Here is an 18,921-nt window from a genome sequence, read left to right as displayed (position 1 = left end):
AAATCATTAACAGTAGAGTTGCTCTAAAATAACTACTAAGTTATTAAGACCAAAAGAAACTTGGAATAGCAAGATTTGGGCAAATAGACCGTTCTTCTGTGAATAGTTTGATAGTTGAAATGTATTTGACAGTTGAAAAATGACACTGATGGGGCTTTCAGTGTATGCAGAGGTAATATATAAGACAACTTACAAGATAAATGGGATAAGGTAGGGATTTAATATGGTAGTAAGGTTTCTAAGGTTCACTTCAAGTGGTAATACATTGACTAAGTAGACTTGTCATCTGTATTGTAACACCAGAGCAACTACTAAAGAAACTATACGAAGAGATTTAGTCAAATACACAATAGGTAAATTAAAATAGAGTTTTTAAAACTCTTAACTCAAATGCAGAAGAATTTTTTAAAAAAGCAAATAATAAAATGTTAGTTCCACCAGTATCAATAATTATATTAAGAGAGCATGGGACTTCCCTGGTGCGCCAGTGGTTAAGACTCTGCACTTTCCAACCTAAATGTCCATCAACAGAGGAATGGATAAGAGAAGATATGGTCCATATACACAATGGAATATTACTCAGCCATAAAAGGAACAAAATAGTGCCATTTGCAGAGACATAGATAGACCTAGACTCTGCCATACAGAGTGAGGTGAGTCAGAAAGAGAAAAACATTGTATAATATTGTTTATATTTGGAATCTAGGAAAATGGTACAGGTGAACTTATTTGCAAAGCAGAAATAGTGACACAGATGTAGAGAAAAAATTTACAGATACCAAGATGGGTGAATGGGATGAATTGGGAGATTGGGATCGACATATATACACTATTGTGTATAAAATAGATAAATTAATGAGAACCTGCTGTATGTAGCACAGGGGACTCAACTTAATGCTCTGTGGTGACCTAAACAGAAAGGACATTTAAAAAGAGGGGATATATATGTATGTATAACTGATTCACTTTGCTGTACAGCAGAAATTAATACAACACTGTAAAGCAACTACACTCTATAATAAAAACCAATGTTAAAAAAGACTGCACTTCCACTACAGGAGGCATGGGTTCCATCCATGAGCAGGGAGGTTCCACATGCCCTGTGGTGTGGCCAAAAAAAAAAAAAAGAGCACATGACTTAAACTCACTAGTTAAAAGAGATTATAAAACTGTATACCAGTATTCCTTGTGAATACAGACACAAAAATCTTCAACAAAATACTAGTAAATCAAATTAACAAATAGAAGGTATTATATACCATACTTGAGTAGGATTTATTCCAAGAATGGAAAATTGGTTTAACATCTGAAAGTCAATTAATGTAATAAATCATATTTGTAGGATAAAACCAAAAAACGTATAGTCATCTCAACAGACACAAAAAGCATTTGATGAAATCGGGGTTAAAGGGCTTCCCCAATGACTTAGCACTAAGGAATCTGCCTGCCAATTCAGGAGATACAAGAGACACAGGTTCGATCCTTGGGTCGGGAAGATTTCCTGGAGGAGGGAATGACAACCTACTCTAGTGTTCTTGCCTAGAGAATCCCAGGGAGAGAAGAGCCTGGCAGGCTGCAGTCCAAAGAGGCACACACAGCTGAATGACCAGGCACACACGCAGTGCCCTTTAATGATAAAAATCCTCATCAGACAAGTAGATGGGAATTTCCTCAACTTGATGATAAGTATCTACAAAAGCCTGTAGCTGACATATTTAATGGAGAAAGATTGAATATTTTCTCCTCCTAAGAGCAGGCACAAGACAAGGCTGTGAATATCTCATTACTTCTACTCTCAGGCAGTTAAGAAAATTAAATAAAAAGCATACTGGAAAGGAAGAAATAAAAGTTTGCAGATGACAGTGATTACGTATATAGAAAATCCCAAAGGATCCACTAAAGTAGAAATAATAAGTTCAGCAGGATTGCAGGATACAAAATGAATTGTATTTCTCTACATTAGCAATAAACAATCCAGAAATGAAATTAAGAAAACAGTCCTACTCATAACAACATAAACTGTATAAAATACTTGAAATTAAATTTATAAATCCAAATTATATATCAGATCAGCCAAAAAGTTTGTTTGGGTTTTTTCCATATGGAAAAGCCTAAATGAACTTTTTGACCAGTCAAGTAAATTTAACAGATGTATATAATATTAATACTTGCATATTGAAAACTATAACACTTCATTGAGAGGAATTTTAAAAAATCTTACCTGAAGAGACATTACATGTTCATCAACTGGAAGACTGAATATTGTTAAATAACCCAGTTAAAACATGAGGAAAAGACTAGAATATCCAGAGAAGAAACACAAATGGCCAATAAGCATGTAAAAAATTGTTTAGCATGATTTGTCATTCAGTTCAGTGCAGTCGCTCAGTCGTGTCTGACTCTTTGCGACCCCATGAATTGCAGCACGCCAGGCCTCCCTGTACATCACAAACTCTCAGAGTTCACTCAGACTCACGTCCATCGAGTCAGTGATGCCATCCAGCCATCTCATCCTCTGGCATCCCCTTCTCCTTCTGCCCCATCATTAGGTAAATGCAAATCAAAGTAATGAGATACCACTTCAAACCTAGTAGGATGCTTAAAAAATCCCAAACAAAGCATAACATATGTTGGTAAGGGGGACAGTGTCTGTGGAAACAAGCTGGCAGTTCTTCAAAATACTGAACATATTTACCTTATAAACCACTACTACTATTGCTATACATATAACCAAGAGAAATAACATAATGAAAACAAAAATAAAGTGGATGTATTAGTATCATACAAAATAGACTTCAGAGCAAAAAAATTTATCAGAGATAAAGAGAAAATCAGTTCACCAAGAAGATATAACAACCTTAAATATGTATGCACTTAACAACAGAGCTTCAGAATACATGTATCAAAAACTTACAGAACTGAAAAGCAATATAAATCCACAGTTATAGTTGAAAATTTGTGTACATCTATCTTAGTATCCAACAGAAGTTACAGCAGAAAATAAGCAAGATTATAGAACTGAACAATACCATCAACCAGTTGGATCTAATTGGCATTGTTAGAACACTTCACCTACGTGCACAAAGAATATCCACCAAGAAAGACCACGTCCTGGATCATAACAAACCTTAACAAATTAAGAAAAATTGAAATTACACAGAGTTCTTTACTCATACTTGAATTAGACTAAAGCCAATAAAGGAAAGATAACAGGAAATCTCCATACAGAAATTAACACACTTAGAAATAATCTGTGGACCAAACAGAAAATCTTAAGGGAAATTAGAAAACATTGAACTTAATGAAAGATAAAAATACAAAATACCAAACTCTGTAGGAAATAACAAATCAGTAGGAAATAGACGGAAATTTACCTTATTAAAAACACTTTATAGGAAGGAAGGTCTCAAATCAACGGTCTCAGCTTTCACTTTAAGAAACTGGGGGAAAAACAAAATAAGCTTAAAACAAGCAGGAGAAACAAAATAATAGAGATTAAGAGCAGAAATCAGGGAATTCCCTGGCAGTCTGTTGCTTAGGACTCCATGCTTCCACTGCTGGAGGGTTCAGTTCCTGGTTGGGGAACTAACATCCTGCAAGACAAAGTGGCGCACGTGGGGGTGTGGGAGAGCAGAAACCTGTGAACTTAAAGAGAAAACAAATAGAGATAATATAACTGAAAGGTGGTTCTTTGCGGGGGTAGGGGGTGTGGAATCAGTAAAATTGATAATCTTGTAGCAAGATGGCTGGATGGTGACTATAAAGGGAAGAAGTCACAGGGACAAACCTTGGCAACCTTGTCATTTATTCTGGTAGGGAACCATTTTGCACACGAGTGATTTGATCTCACTGACATTTTAAAAAGATGACTGGTTGTTGTGTGGAGAGCAGGCTGTAGCAAGGAGAACCTGCTAGAGGCTGTTGTTCGGTCAGGAGGAGCTGGTGGCATGGACTTGGGGAACTATAGTGGAGGTGATGAGGATGGGTAAGATTCTGAATATATTTTCAAGATAGAGACAATGAGATTTGTTTATGAATTGGATAAAGGTTGTGAGAAAGAGGACAACTCCAAAATTTTTGAAAAGTAGAGTTGATATTTACTGACATGGGTAAGACTGCCAGGGGTAGGATATCTGATACTAGATTTGGAGGTATTAAGTTTGAGGTGCCTATTGAATGGAAGCATTCAATAGACAATTGGATATGTGAGTTTCGAGTTCAGGAGAGAAGCTGAGAAAATACCATTTTGAGGGGTCATCAGTGTACACAAGGTATTCAAGCCTTTGGGACAGATGAGCTCATTGGAAAGAATGTAGATGGAGAAGTCCAAAAGACGGCTCTTTAAGATGCTCCAAGGTTGAATAAGGAGGATGAGGAAGAATGTAAGACAATGGCAAATAGTATCTCAAAATATAGTAAAAATAAAGTAATATATGCGGGAATGATAAATAACAATTTAGATAATGGCACTCATTGAGAGGGAAAAGGGAAAGGAATTGGTGGTGACATTTTGGTATATATGTAACTTAATTCCTGTTAAAATGAGGTATCTGAAGCAAACATGGCAAAATGGCAATCAGTTGATTCCTGGTATATGGTACATAGGTGTTTTACCTTCTATCCTTTTTTTTGCTGAGCTGGGTCTTGCACAACTTTTCTCTCGTTGAGGTGAGCTGCTCTTGAGCTACTCTCTAGCTGTGGCGTGCAGGCTTCTCATTGTGGTGGCTTCTCTCGTTGCTGAGCACGGGCTGTAGGGTGCACGCGCTCAGGAGTTGTAGTTCTCTGGCTCTAGAGCACAGGCTTAGTAGTTGTGGCACAGACATAATTGCTGCACAGCGTGTGGGATCTTCAAGGAACCAGGGATTGAACAGTGGCTCCTGCATTGGCCAGCAGATTCTTTACCACTGAGCCACCAGGGAAGCCCTTCTGTACTTTCTGTGCTCAAAATCTTTCGTAACTTAAAACTGAAAAAGATGGGCACAGCATTCCACCTCTTCAGGCAAGGTTGGCTGCTTAGGACCATGCAGGCAGTTTGTTAAATGTATTCTCGAGCTCTGTCCTGACCAGCTCACTCAAATCATCAGAGGCGCCATTTGGGAGCCTGGATTCAATAAGCCTCTCCAGATGATTCTGGTACATAGCAGGTTTGGGAAGCACAGTGGCGGTTCTGCAGATGGCTAACACAGAGTTCACAGGACCGCCACGTCCTTTGTTCTCCACTGTGGAACTTCTGGTAGTGTACTCTACACTTGTAGTTCTTGCTGGGAAGACTGTCCAGGTTAAGGGGACCAAGCTGGGAAAGGATCTTCAACATGTGATAAGAGAACATCTGAAGGATCTGAAGTTATCTGGCCGCCAATGAAGAACACCTGAAGCAGTTGTCAGATACTGCAAAGCTAGGGCATGGATATAGGATTAGGGTATAAAGTTTAACTTTCTCTGGTTTCACTGGGTGGAATTAGCTTTGAATCTAAACAAGGATGAGCTCTAGCCATCCAATAATTGAATAGTTTGCTTTGTGAAATTGTGGATGCCTTATTCTTATAAATAGAAGCTGTTAGTAATGTTAGAGAATTCCTGAATGGACTGGAATTTTAGCATAGGTAACATGAAAGATCTCTTTTAATGCTAAGGGTTATTTTGTTTTTCTTTGTGATTCTTTTTTGTTACTGTTTTTGCACAAGTAGTTAAGGTTTTCTAATTTTTCTCCAACAAACGTGGAATTCTTGAGTAAAAATTTCTTTTTTCTTTTCTTCTCAGAAACAAATAATGCTCCTTCCATCCCCAGCTGTGTTTTGGAAGACCTTTCTTTTCAGCAAGGCATCTTTTTCCATTCCCTTATTTTTGCCTTATTTTTGTGGAGTCAAGTATACTTCTTGTTAAAATAATGAATTTTATTTATCACAAGGTACTCTGTTTTTATAGTATTTTTTTTATAATTTCCATCAAAGTTAGGAAAATGGACTCTATCCCCCTAATTTATACACACATATATACATTTTTTTACACATGGTTTATCACCAGATATCGACTGTAGTGCCCTGTGTTATGCAGTAGGGTATTGTTTATCCATTCTAAATATTACCAGTTTGAATTCACTAACCCCAAACTCCCAGTTCATCCCCTTCCACCTTGGCAACCACCAGTCTTAGAGTAGTATTTTTAATCTTCTTGTTTCTTTCTGAGAACTATAGGTTTCTCTTCCTTTATAGAGTTGAAGGTTGAAAAATAAGTTTAATCTATTGATTGATCACTGCACCATGCAGCATGTAGGATCTTAGTTCCCAGACCAGGAATCAAACCCGTGCCCTCTGCAGTGGAAGTGTGGGTTCTTGACCATTGGGCCGCCAGGAAAGTCCCCAATTTGATCTTTTTAAATAAAGGTAACTGACACTGTTTAGAAAATGAATAGCACCTTGTACTCACAGTGGAGCCACCTCTCCTATAAAGAGACCTTTTCTACCTCTGCAAGGGCCTTGTTGTTGGAAAGGCACTCTGTGGGTCTTTGTTCGTTGTCTCTTTTCAGGTCATCATAAACTAAAATGTAACCAGCCTGCTAAACAACGTCTTGTTGTTTAGTCACTAAGTCATGTCTGCTTCTTTGCAGCCCCATGAACTGCAGCACACACCAGGCTTTCTTGTCTTTCACTATCCCTAGCTTGAGATAAAAAAATAGTATGTGCTAAACAAATGATTCCTTGACACCACAGTTGAGGTGTTTACTGCTGCTGCTAAGTCGCTTCAGTCGTGTCCAACTCTAGGTGTCTCCTAGATCACTGTATTTTTAACCTGAAATTGAAAGAGGTTTAGTAATTTCTTTTTGTAAAGTTGTCCTCATTACCAACATTAATAATTGAGTTCTATTTTTCACAGAAAGATTTTGAAAGACCTATCTTCTGAAGATATACGGGGCAGAAAAGGAGACGGAGAAAACCCTGGAGTCTCTGCTGTCACTTCTATGTCTGTTCCAACTCCCATCTATCAGACCAGCACCGGACAGTACAGTACGTACCGGAGGCATTTCCCACCTGACAGACACAGAAAATAACCTTCCTGGGTGAAGAAGCTGGTATAGACTGTCATGCTTTAATAGTGATGAGTATTAAAGGATAATAAGTAACATTTTGAGCCAGAAATAATGCAGAGTTCTTTTTTAGCATTATCTCATTTATTCCCTACAACAATTTTGTAAGGTGGGCGGTTACCAATTTATGAGGGAACTGAGGTTAGAGAGTTAGACAATTACTATCCCTAAAGTCACACAGCTTGCTAGTGATACATAGCTTACATACTTATTTTGGGGGTAAGTCTGTGAGTTTTGACAGATGGAGTTGCCTAAGCACCACCACAATCAAGATACTTCATCACCCCCAAGAAATTCATTTGCGTTGTCCCATCTGTAAATAACCTCTCCCTTCTCTCATAAGCCCTGTTCTTTAAGTCTAATTGGCTCTTGCCACAAAACAGCTGTCCTATTCTAACCACCTCTCACCATCTCTACCACCTGGGTTTATACTGTCATCTGAACTACTGCAGTATCCGATTAGTTATCTTGCTTCCCATTCTTGCTCTGATAGTTTTCAATATTGCAGCCAAAGCAGTTTCTTTTAAATGTCTATTAGATTATGCCACTTTAGCTCAAAATCTTCCAGTGGCTTTCTGACACATTTAGAATAAGTCCTACACGTCCTGCATTCAGGATCTGGCTTTGCCTACTCTGGTCTCATCTCCTGCCACTTGATGCCATTTGGCCACACAGACTTTCTTGCTGCTGCTTAAACACATGAAGCTCATTTCTGCCTCAGGATCTTTGGAGGTGTCATCCCTACCACCTGCACGTTCTTGACCCAGATCCTCACATGGCTTACATCCTCACTCTTGCTCTGCTTAAGTGTCACCTCCTCAGAGAGACCACTGTGGCTAAAATATATTGCTCCACCCTTTATTTTCTTAGGTACTTTTCCAATATAATTACATGTAAATGCTTTAAAGTATATTTGTTTAATTATAGAATATATATAATTATAGATTAGCTTATTTGATTTATGAATATAGTTCCTTGAGGGAGAGAACTTTGTCTTGTTCACAACTATAACCTTGGCATATTGGGTCTGGCACATAGTAGGCTTTCAGTAAAATGTGTTATGAACATGTAGTTTAAGAATATATATAGAATATTTTTGAGAACACAAACTGGGAAAAGTGGTTGCAAGGAAGGAAACTTAGGAGCAGAGCTTAGAAGCAGTTGGGAGGTTCACTTTTCATTTTAAACAAAACTGAATTTTTTTAATCATACATGTATTATTATTTCCAAAAATATTTACGACAGCGTATTAGCAAAAGTTATGATACATGGTTTACTATTATGAAAACTATATAGAAACTTAGGCCAGTATTTCATATGTTACAATCCAAGTACAGAACAGTACATGTTGTATTAAGGGCAGTTTGATGCAGCAGAACTTCCTTGGTGATGCAGATGTTCTATATCTGCATTGTTCAGTACAGTAGCTCCTAAGCTGTGTGACTACTGAGCACCTGGTGAGACTGAGGAACTGAATTTTTTATTTTAATTAATTTAAATAGCCATATGTGGCCCATGGCCACTATACTGAATAGTACAGATAGAGAGTAAATTCAACCAGGTAAATACATATGTTAATCAAGTACAGGAAGATATATTGCAAAAATGAAAACACTTCTGTATTAATGTATACATTTGCATAAATCAGAGGACGTGTATCTATAATGTGTGTGAATAGATACATGCATCGGGTCTTAGTTGTGGTGCACGGACTCCCTAGTTGTGGCCACGGGCTCAGTCGTTGCAGCACACAGGCCTGGTTGTTCTGCAGCATGTGGGATCCTAGTTCCCCGACAGGGGATGAACGAATGCAAGGTACCTCTGTCTGCTGCATTGCAAGGCAGTTCTTAACCACTGGACCGTCATGGAAGTCCCTGTATTTTGATATTATATATCAGTCTATATGAGCATAGGGAGATGCCAGGAAGGATGTGCACCAAAAATAATGGTTACCTCAAGAGGGTGGTAGGAAATGGCAAGTGGAATAAATAGGGATAATGGGCCTTTTACTTTTTTTTTAATATATTTTATTTTTTATTTATCGGCTCACTGGGTCTTCATTGCCGCGTGCAGCCTTTCTCTAGCTGTGGAAAGCAGGGGCTGCCCTCTGGTTGTAGTGCATAGTCTTCTGACTGTGGCAGCTTCTCTTATTATGGAGCATGGGCTCTGGGGCAGGCCGGCGCAGTTGCCCTGTGGCTTATGGGATCTTCCCAGACCAGGGATCGAACCTGTGTCCCCTGCCTTGCAAGGCAGATTCTTAACCACTGGACCACCAGGGAAGGCCAGACTTTTCCTTTTTATATATATTTATGTATGTATGTATGTCGGAGAAGGCGATGGCACCCCACTCCAGTACTCTTGCCTGGAAAATCGCGTGGACAGAGGAGCCCAGTAGGTTGCAGTCCATGGGGTCACGAAGAGTCGGACAGGACTGAGCTACTTCACTTTCACTTTTCACCTTCATGCGTTGGAGAAGGAAATGGCAACCCACTCCCGTGTTCTTGCCTGGAGAATCCCAGGGACAGGGGGGCCTGGTGGGCTGCCGTCTGTGGGGTCGCACAGAGTCGGACACGACTGAAGCGACTTAGCAGCAGCAGCAGCATGTGTGTATGTAGTGTCTGTTACAGGGAAAGAGATGAAAGTAAGTGCTACTGTAAATTTAAAACAAATCTCTACATCTAAAAAACTTGAATGTCTTTTCTTCTGAAGTCATTTTATAAATTATGTGGGAGTATTTGTGGTGTGGCAGTAGGGAAAGGCTGAGGATAACTAGAAACAGTGTCACCACTGGAGAGTGGAGCTGAGAAAGCCTGTGAAGATTTATTTTTTCATTACGTAACCTTTTATCCTTTCTGAATTCCATAGGCACACTTACCTAGTCAAAAAATTTTAAGATAAAATCTTTCTAATGCTTTTAAATAAAAATTACAGACTGTGTTACTCTTTCCTTCTACTTACTTTTGCTTTAAAAGTTAGTTGTCAGTGGTATCCCCTTCTCATGCCCCAGAACTGCTGTGACAACATTAACAATTAGCATGTAGTGCTCCATAGAGCCCCAAATGACCAGTTATTGTATAATTTAAGACTAAATTTAAGATTAGTGCAAACTTTTATCTGAAATACAAAATTTTATCAAGAAATGCCAAATTTTCCTTCTTTTACATGGAGCTCAACAAAAGTAACCAACAGTCATCAAGTGAAATTGCATTTAAACCTGTTTTAATAAAAAGCGATTGTTTTGTTTACCAGTCCTTTGTAGTAAGTATGTTGTATAGCCTTACATTAGCTATGTTTTCTCTTTGGTTAAAGTTGCCATTGCCCCAAATGGAGCCTTACAGCTGGCCAGTCCAGGCACAGATGGAGTACAGGGCCTTCAGACATTAACCATGACAAATTCAGGCAGTACTCAGCAAGGTACAACAATTCTCCAGTACGCACAGACTTCTGATGGACAACAAATACTTGTGCCCAGCAACCAGGTTGTTGTACAAAGTAAGTATGCTTAAGTATCTATGGAAAGCATCCAGAGTACTTTGAAAGATACGTATGAATTTTAACTCATTCTTTGGACCACACAGCTGCGTCAGGAGATATGCAGACATATCAGATCCGTACTACACCTTCAGCTACTTCACTACCACAGACTGTGGTGATGACATCTCCCGTGACCCTTACATCTCAGACATCCAAGACAGATGACCCCCAACTGAAAAGAGAAATAAGGTTGATGAAAAACAGGTAAGTAGTAAAATTATACTATCAGAATGGGTGATGCGTGTTTATAAATCTCAGAAAGATTTTAACTGAGATTATATGTTAGAAATGAGAAGAGTTTGTATCAGTTCTATTTTAATTGTTAATCTGTCTTGTATGTTTCTAGCAGCTCAGTGAGTCCCTTTGCACAGTCTCTTATTAATATGTGACCTAGAGCTCTTCCATTTCTGTTGTGTTCTTCAAATAGCACTCTTAAGAAAAACTTTTTAAACAGTATTGTTCTTGTTGGGTTGACAAAGTTAAGTGAAAATAATAATTTGCTGCTTGCTGTTTGTTGACTAGAGTAAGAATAGGGAAGAATTACTAGGTTTCTGCCATAATACCTAGTATACTTATGGATACAGAATAGTTCTTAAAAATGAATTTTGATCGTGAAAATGTAGTAGTCATTTAACCCCCAGAAACATTACCTTTCATTTACTATATATTTTAAACAACGCTGTTTGCATCTCATGTACATCTGGTATTAAAACTAATTCTTTGAGAAAAATAATCTAATGGATAGCTTTTTGCAGTGTGTTCAGGGGAGAAGAAAAAAGATACCAATAAACTATATTAGAAACAAAAAAGGGTAAATAGCTACAGATTACAACAAATTTTTAAAATTTTAATAAAGTTCTATTTTCAGATCCTCTTGAGTAAGAAAATCAGAATAAAAGGATAATTTTCTAGAGCAATAAAAATTACCATAAAGGAGCAGATGGATACACTTAGTTACTTCAAGATAAAATGTTTTACTAAAAATAAAAGGGAGCAATTATCACTGTAAATAAAATTGGAAACAAGGCAGAGACCATCTGTTGTTTTGGAGGTTCCAACAAATACAGTAAGACAAGTAAATGAAATAAGTCATGTAAATATTAGAAAAGAATCCTATTTCTTTGCTGATGATATGATTGTGTACCTAGGAAACCCAGAAGACTTGTTAAAAATTACTAGAGTGAGACTTCTCTTTCTGACAGTGTAACTTCAACTGCATAATATTTTTAAAAGCTTGATGAAATATAAAAACCATTCTTTTACATGATTGGATGAGCATACAGAAAGAGATCTGTTGAGGTTAGAAATGAACCAGAAGCACAGGACCATGATGTTAATAAGCACTGAAGCAGCTGCTATATATTCCTGGGGATAAGTTCAGATCTTTGTAATTGGCATAGCTTTTGTATGCAGAGGGGACCAGGGACAGAGCGTAGGGACTCCACCTTGGAGAACTGGACCAAAGATTTTCTTCCTTGAGGTCAAGACCCAAGAAGATCTACACCCATAAGCTGAGAATTGTAACTTAAAAAATGGGTATCGGGACTTCCCTGATAGTCTGGTGGCTAAGAATCTGCCTGCCACTGCAGGGGACACTGATTCAGTCCCCTGGTCCAGGAACTAAGATCCATATGCCACTAAGCCTGTGCGCCCTATAGCTGTCTTCTGCAACAAGAGAAACCGCCACAGTGAGAAGCCCACGTGCCACAACTAGAGAATAGCCCCGCGCACAGCAACAGAGGTCCAGTGCAGTCCAAAAAAATAGAGAAATAACGGGTGAGGGTTCATAGGGCCCCCGGTTGCTTGGAGAGAGCAACCTCAACACAGGCTCTAAAGAATTCCTACACATTGAATTCTAACAAATATAAGTTGAAAGATCAGAATACCCGAAGAATTAGGCCTCCGTTATATATGCCAAGCCCTTAGACCATTTTCACAAAAAATTATTTCCATTTTCTTAAGGAAACTGAGGCCTAGAGAAGTCTAGTTACTTGACCAAGATTACACTGCCCAGTAAGTGATAAGAGGTAGGATTTAAATTCATGGGTCCAGGTTTTAGGGTCCAGAGTCTTGAGGAATAATACCACACAGCCTTTTAGAAGCAAGAGTCAGCAGAAAGAGCAGACAACAGAATGAGTGTTGTGAAGTCTTCAGTTATCTAATAAGAGAGATGGAAAGAAGCATGTTTTTCATATTTAGAAAAGGATGTCATTGAAAATCATCAAAGATCAAGAGACTATAAAAATGATAAAAATTGGAGAAGAAAAGTAAAACTGCTATTTTAATTTTAACAAAGATACATTCATTTGCTTAGAATATCCAGGAGAATAATCTGCAAACTCTCTAGAAATGAAAAAGAACCAGTTCTCTTCAACACTATACTAGAAATCCTTGCCAGTTTAGTAAATCAGGAAAAAAGAGGGGATATTACAAGGATTTAAATGATTCTTCATTTAATAGCTGTTACTATTTTTTGTGTGATTGCCTGATTTAAAAAAAAAAATTTTGATTTAGAGAAGGATTACTGTAAGTAATGAATTTATAAGGTTACTAGATATAAAATCAGTTTCAAAGATCAACTGTCGTCTTCACATCAGCAATAAAGAGTTTGGTAAATAGTTATTTAAAAGATACTTATATTATCAATAAATGAAATATATGAGAATAAATCTAACAAAAGATGTCCAGGACGCTTATGGAAAATATTGTTTTTTAGAGACATTAAAGAAGATCTAATAAATAAATGGAGAAATATACAATGTCCACAGATACAGAAACTCAGTATTATAAAGATGACTATTTTTCCCCCCAATTGATCCATAGATTCAATGCAGTTCCAATCAAAACCCAAACAGGTTGTTTGAAGAACTTGACAAGTTGATATTAAAATTTATAAAAGAGTAAAAAAAAGGGTCAAGAGCAGCCAAAATATTCCAGACAAGAATAAGATGAGGAGATAATCAAATCTTGTTTAAACCGTGAATTAAAATAATGTGATACTGGCATCGAGGTAAACAAAATCACTAGTGAAATAGAGTAGAGAGCTCAGAAACACATCTGTGAATACATGAAACCTTGGTAGGGCAGATTATTGGGGGAAGGAGGGACTCCAATAAATGATGCTAGGATAGTTACTTTATGTGAAAAAATTTCAAATTTCTTCCTCACACCATAGCAGATGAATTAAAGAGTATGTGAAAGGTGAAATTTTAAAGAACTTTTAGGTTGAAAATATATAATCTCATAGTTTCAAGTGTAGGCAAGATTCCTTAAAATAACACACACATAAAAAATTAACATGAAAGATTGATGAATCTTCATTAAAATCAGTAACTTATTAAAAGAAAGTGAAAATATAAACTTCAAACCTATAGAAGATATTAGCAACATATCTGCCCCCCCAAAAAAAGATTTCTTTGAAAAAATATAAAGATCATCTGAATTAATAAGTACAACCCAACTGAAAAAAAGTTGAATATGTTTTTGAAATGATACACAACTCCACATCCAGAAGAAAATTAAATTGGACTCCTATTTAATACCACATACAGAAGTAATTACAGATGGATTAAAGCAAACTCTGAAAATTAAGCAATAAACTCTTGAAAATAAAATTTAGGAATATATAGTGCATGGTAGTTTTTAATCTAAGCCAAGAAAAAGACTAAAAAAGAGAATTTATCATATAAGAAATAAAAATATCAGAAATCAAGTGGTAGATTAGAAAATTATATAGAAACAGATAATGGGTTAGTATGTATAATTCATTGAGAGTTCTTAGGTTGTGTGTCTTTATAGTAATTTCTAAATGTAAAATAGGCAAAAAGTATGAATGAACAGGCAAATAAATAAGAGCAGACCCAGAGCAGACTGTTAAACTTTTGAAAATGTTCCGTTTCACTAGTAGTTAGGGAAGTGAAATTAACAATGAAATGCCTGCATGACAAAGAACTGTGTACCAATATAGAGACATCATTAAAATAGTATGTGTCAAAAAAAGCAAGTTGCAGATAATAATATCTTCAGTTTTTAGTTCAAAAAAAAATTCAAAATACTTTACTTGTTGTATATGTATATAAAACTTCAATGAAAATCCACAGAAATATTCTAACAGGACATGTACAAAACTGAGTATCAAAACATTGTTTATAATTAAAAATTGGAGTTTAGAGGACTTATATGTCCAAAGGTAACCAGAGGACCCACACATTTCACTTCTTGGTGTTCATCCAAGAGAAATGGGACATATGTTCTCAGAGACTGGCACAAGGACATGCGTAGCAGCTAAAACTAGTAAATGGCTCAACAGAATGGATAAACTGTATCCAGTTTATCCATGTATCCAAACATGATAAAATGTAATGATATCCATACAGTGGAGGATGGATAAACCTCAAAAATACACTGAGTGACAGGAGACCAGACACAAGAGTGCATTCTGGATAACTGTTGTCTGAAGGAAATTCTGTTACAGAATAGGAAAAACTTCATCTCCGGTGATAAGAGGGGACTTCTGGGGCAGTAAACATGTCTGACTCGATGGATGTGTGGGTTATATAGGTGCATGCATGCATTTGCCATAGCAAATTGAATTCTGCACTCACTGTATATAGATGATACCCTAATTTTGTTTTAATGAGGGGAGAAAAAGGATGACCAGGGAAAATTACTGAAGTGCATTTACCATTTAAAGAATGTGAACTTTTTTCTAACTTTTTTCACCTGGGCTTCCCAGGTGGTGCAAGTGGTAAAGGAGCTGCCTACCAATGCAGGTTAGATGTAATAGACATAATACGTGCCGGGTCGATTCCTGGGTCAGGAAGATCCCATGGAGAAGGGAATGGCAGTCCACTCCAATATTCTTGCCTGGAGAATTCCATGGACAGAGGAGCCTGGCGGGCTGCACTTCATAGAGTGGCAGAGTCAGACACTACTGAAGCAATTTAGCACACACACAGCACACATTTACCATTTAAAGAATTTGAACTTTTTTCTAACATTGGTTTTTAATGCTTATATTTAGAGAAGCTGCTCGAGAATGTCGCAGAAAGAAGAAAGAATATGTGAAATGCCTGGAAAATCGAGTCGCAGTTCTGGAAAATCAAAACAAAACTCTAATAGAAGAGTTAAAAACTTTGAAGGATCTTTATTCTAATAAAAGTGTTTGATTCTTAAGAAAGAAAATATTTTTGTGGACTTGCCTAAAAATTAGATGGATTTCTTTTTAGTGGAGTTTTATGAATTAAAAGGTCAAAAATGAAGCTTTTTATTTAGGTTTTTACAACTCAAAGAGAAATACCTTACATGAGAGATCTGGTGACAGAGGATAAAGTGGAAAAAGACCTTCAAGGAAGTTACTGGCACAACTGGAAGCTCTGTAAAAATTAAACATACTCAAGAAACATTTGAAATGAACTTTCACCAATTCAAATTTTCTAAATAACAATAGTTGCCAATATTCCAGAAATGGTAGATAAGATGAAATTTGGTAAATCAAATCTTTACAAATAAATCAGTTTACCGTTACAGGTTTGCATTTCTGTTTCCTAAAATTTATCTTTCTTCAATTGTGTGTGTGTGTTCTGTTTCTGCCAATAAATTCTACATTGCAAATAGAAAAGAAAAGCTAATACATAACTAAATATATAAATTATGTATCTTGATTATATATACTTGTTCCGTTGTCAGGTCTCAAATGGGTTTTTAAAAGTCTGTTCGTTGGACTCAGGAGGGGTTTTGAGACTAGGTTAACAATTTTTGAGGCCTTGTCCTAAAAGACATCTAAGGTACATGAATGGAGTATGGTGATTTTGTAACATTTTTTATCAGAAAGGAAAAAGAATTGTTTAAAAGTTTGATACTTTTAAATAGTTTTTTGGTTACTCTGGGAATGGTGATTTTCTACCAATATTTAATAAATTGTTTTTTGATTCTATATTCTGTATGCAGTTGAATATACCTTACTTACTCTGTTGTGCTTTAATAGAATGGAATGTTTACAGGCCCTTAAGATAGAGTATTTTGAAAACCTTCTGAAGATGCATACCAAAGTTTTCCAAGAGGATTTTATAATCAGTTTAATGTAAGGTTTATCAGATTCTAAATACAGTTACTAAGGCAATTTTATGTTAGAGACTATTTTGTAATGTAGTGAATGGTACATTTATAAGAAAAGTGACTGCCAATATATTTTTATAGCTAATCTTTATAAATTCTAAAGTTAAGTTTTTAATGATTATTTTAAATGTTTATATAGTTTGTTAGTAAAAAATATTTTGCATCTCAAAGTATCATTTTTATATTATGGGAAGCAAAGTTTCCAGATTGGCTAATATTTGAATTGTAAGTTTTGTATGCAGTTTATCCAAAGTCAAGAAATGCTGTCAGCACACCAGTGTTCAACCTCTGTATTCCAACTTGTACACACTTTGAAATTGTACTGCAAAACTATTGTGCGCTTCTTATACAATATGTATCATATTGTTGTGTATGAAATTAAAGGACATTTGATAAAATTAAGTTTGCTGAATATAAAATACATTGCTTGATATATGAATGACAAGCTTCCTGATAACCGTTTTGTTAATTATACTAACTATAGTGCATTCCTAGTTTTGAAATGATAAATTTACAAATCTGGGCTGCACAACCTATTTTAAGAAGGGGATATGTTTAAATGTTTTGCTTCAGTCAGAACCAATTATAATAAAGATAGCTAAATATTTTGTTCTACAAGTGTTTAGAACATGGTTAAGGGGCCTGTCATGTAGAAATTTTAATTGATAAATCTATTAATTCTAATAAAATTTTTCATTAACAGGGTCAGGGTCTTTTAGAATGGGGCTTTTTGTTGATCTTTTAAAATGGGACTTTTTTTTGTTGATTTGTCAGCAGTTTATGAAAAGAAAGAAAAGTCTGAACACCAGTGAAATTACTTCTATCACTATCCTAAAGCCTGAGTCTCAAAACAGTGGCCCATCAGGCTAAAGAATATTAGGGGTATGGGGTCAGTGGATTATATCAAGAGTGTTTTAAAAGTTAATTTATTGGGTGGATGTTGCATTTGGCTCCAGTAGCCTAGCTCTTAGCAACTGGACATAAACAAATACTGTAAACTCTCCACAACCTACACATCTCTGGTGTAGGGTCTTGCTCACTAGTTCACATTATGTAGTTAAGCTGTATGTAACAGGCATGGACAAGCCACTGAGGAGTCCATAAATGCATACCAATTTATGAGGCTTATGACACTTTAAAGGTGATTATACTACAAGCCTGAAATTAAGATTTCAAAAGTTTGAGAGACCAATGAAATTATTTCCTTAGTTCAATTTACTATTGAATTTATAAGTAAATTATCACTTACAGTTTGTTACATTGATGGAAATAACATTACTGCCCACAAATGCATCCTTGAGCATATAAGATTTAAAAAAAAAAAAAAAAATCCCTTTAATTTTATTCCTCTTCTGTGAAGAATGGACATGTGTTAAAGCTTCAGAAATCTTACCATATTTATTTTTTCATTCAGCAATTACTATTTTAAAGTTACTGTGTTTTTCTCCAGTTAAAACATATATTATGCCTTGGAATTATAAAGTTATAATTGCAATTCAGATTCCCAGATGCTGAAATGATACAAACTGAGTGAATTTGACTAAGTTAAAGGAAAAGTCATAGGTTATAGTGAAACAAAATGTCAAAGTATATCAGTCTAATTGCAGTAATTGTATTATTTACTATTACTCAAATTTGGTTTTTATTTTTTAATAAATACTGCCTTTTTTCCCCCAAAACTTTTCCCTATAAAGTAAGTAAAGGAACACTTAAATCAAGGTTGTAGAATTCAGAAGCCCACTCTAGGGAGTGTTTCGCAGAAGTATATTTTTTTGGCCATGCCATGCAGCATGCAAAATAGCATGTGGAATATTAGTTCCCTGACTAGGGACCAAAGCCACGACCCTTCAGTGGAAGGGTGGAATGTTAACCACTGGACCACCAGGGAAGTCCTTGGCAGAAATCTTTGAGAGTCAGTTGAAGGAGATGTAGGCCATTTGACTTTTTTTTTTTAAGGGATTTTGGTAACTCAGTCCCTTTTTATTCATGTACATTTCTTTACAGCAAACACAGGGATTAGAGACCAAGTCTTTGCCATTTCATGGTTGAGATCCTTTTCCTCAAAATTGATGGATATATGTGATACTTTGCTGCCTTCAATAAGTATATATGTTTTAACATATAAATATATATTTATTACAAAATTGAGTTACCTATATATATAACATGAACAGTTTTACCATTTC

At 36.2% G+C, this 18,921-nt stretch overlaps 1 protein-coding gene across 6 annotated transcripts in view; it reads left to right on the top strand.

Moving 5' to 3' along the window:
* The window catches only part of ATF1 (activating transcription factor 1), a 64,300-nt gene extending 47,163 nt beyond the window's left edge, over positions 1-17,137 (top strand). For all 6 annotated transcript variants that reach the window (XM_019960578.2, XM_019960579.2, XM_070789121.1 and 3 more), the window contains 4 exons: positions 6,874-7,004; positions 10,394-10,576; positions 10,663-10,822; positions 15,642-17,137. In XM_019960578.2, coding sequence (XP_019816137.1) covers positions 6,874-7,004; positions 10,394-10,576; positions 10,663-10,822; positions 15,642-15,786 — 619 coding nt within the window. In that variant the 3' untranslated portion in view covers positions 15,787-17,137. The remainder of the gene's footprint in view (positions 1-6,873; positions 7,005-10,393; positions 10,577-10,662; positions 10,823-15,641) is intronic.
* Positions 17,138-18,921: the final 1,784 nt, after the last annotated feature.

The sequence above is a fragment of the Bos indicus genome, chromosome 5, assembly GCF_029378745.1.
Source record: "Bos indicus isolate NIAB-ARS_2022 breed Sahiwal x Tharparkar chromosome 5, NIAB-ARS_B.indTharparkar_mat_pri_1.0, whole genome shotgun sequence".
In the NCBI taxonomy this organism is placed as follows: Eukaryota; Metazoa; Chordata; class Mammalia; order Artiodactyla; family Bovidae; genus Bos; species Bos indicus.
This window is presented reverse-complemented; position numbering and strand designations above follow the sequence as displayed.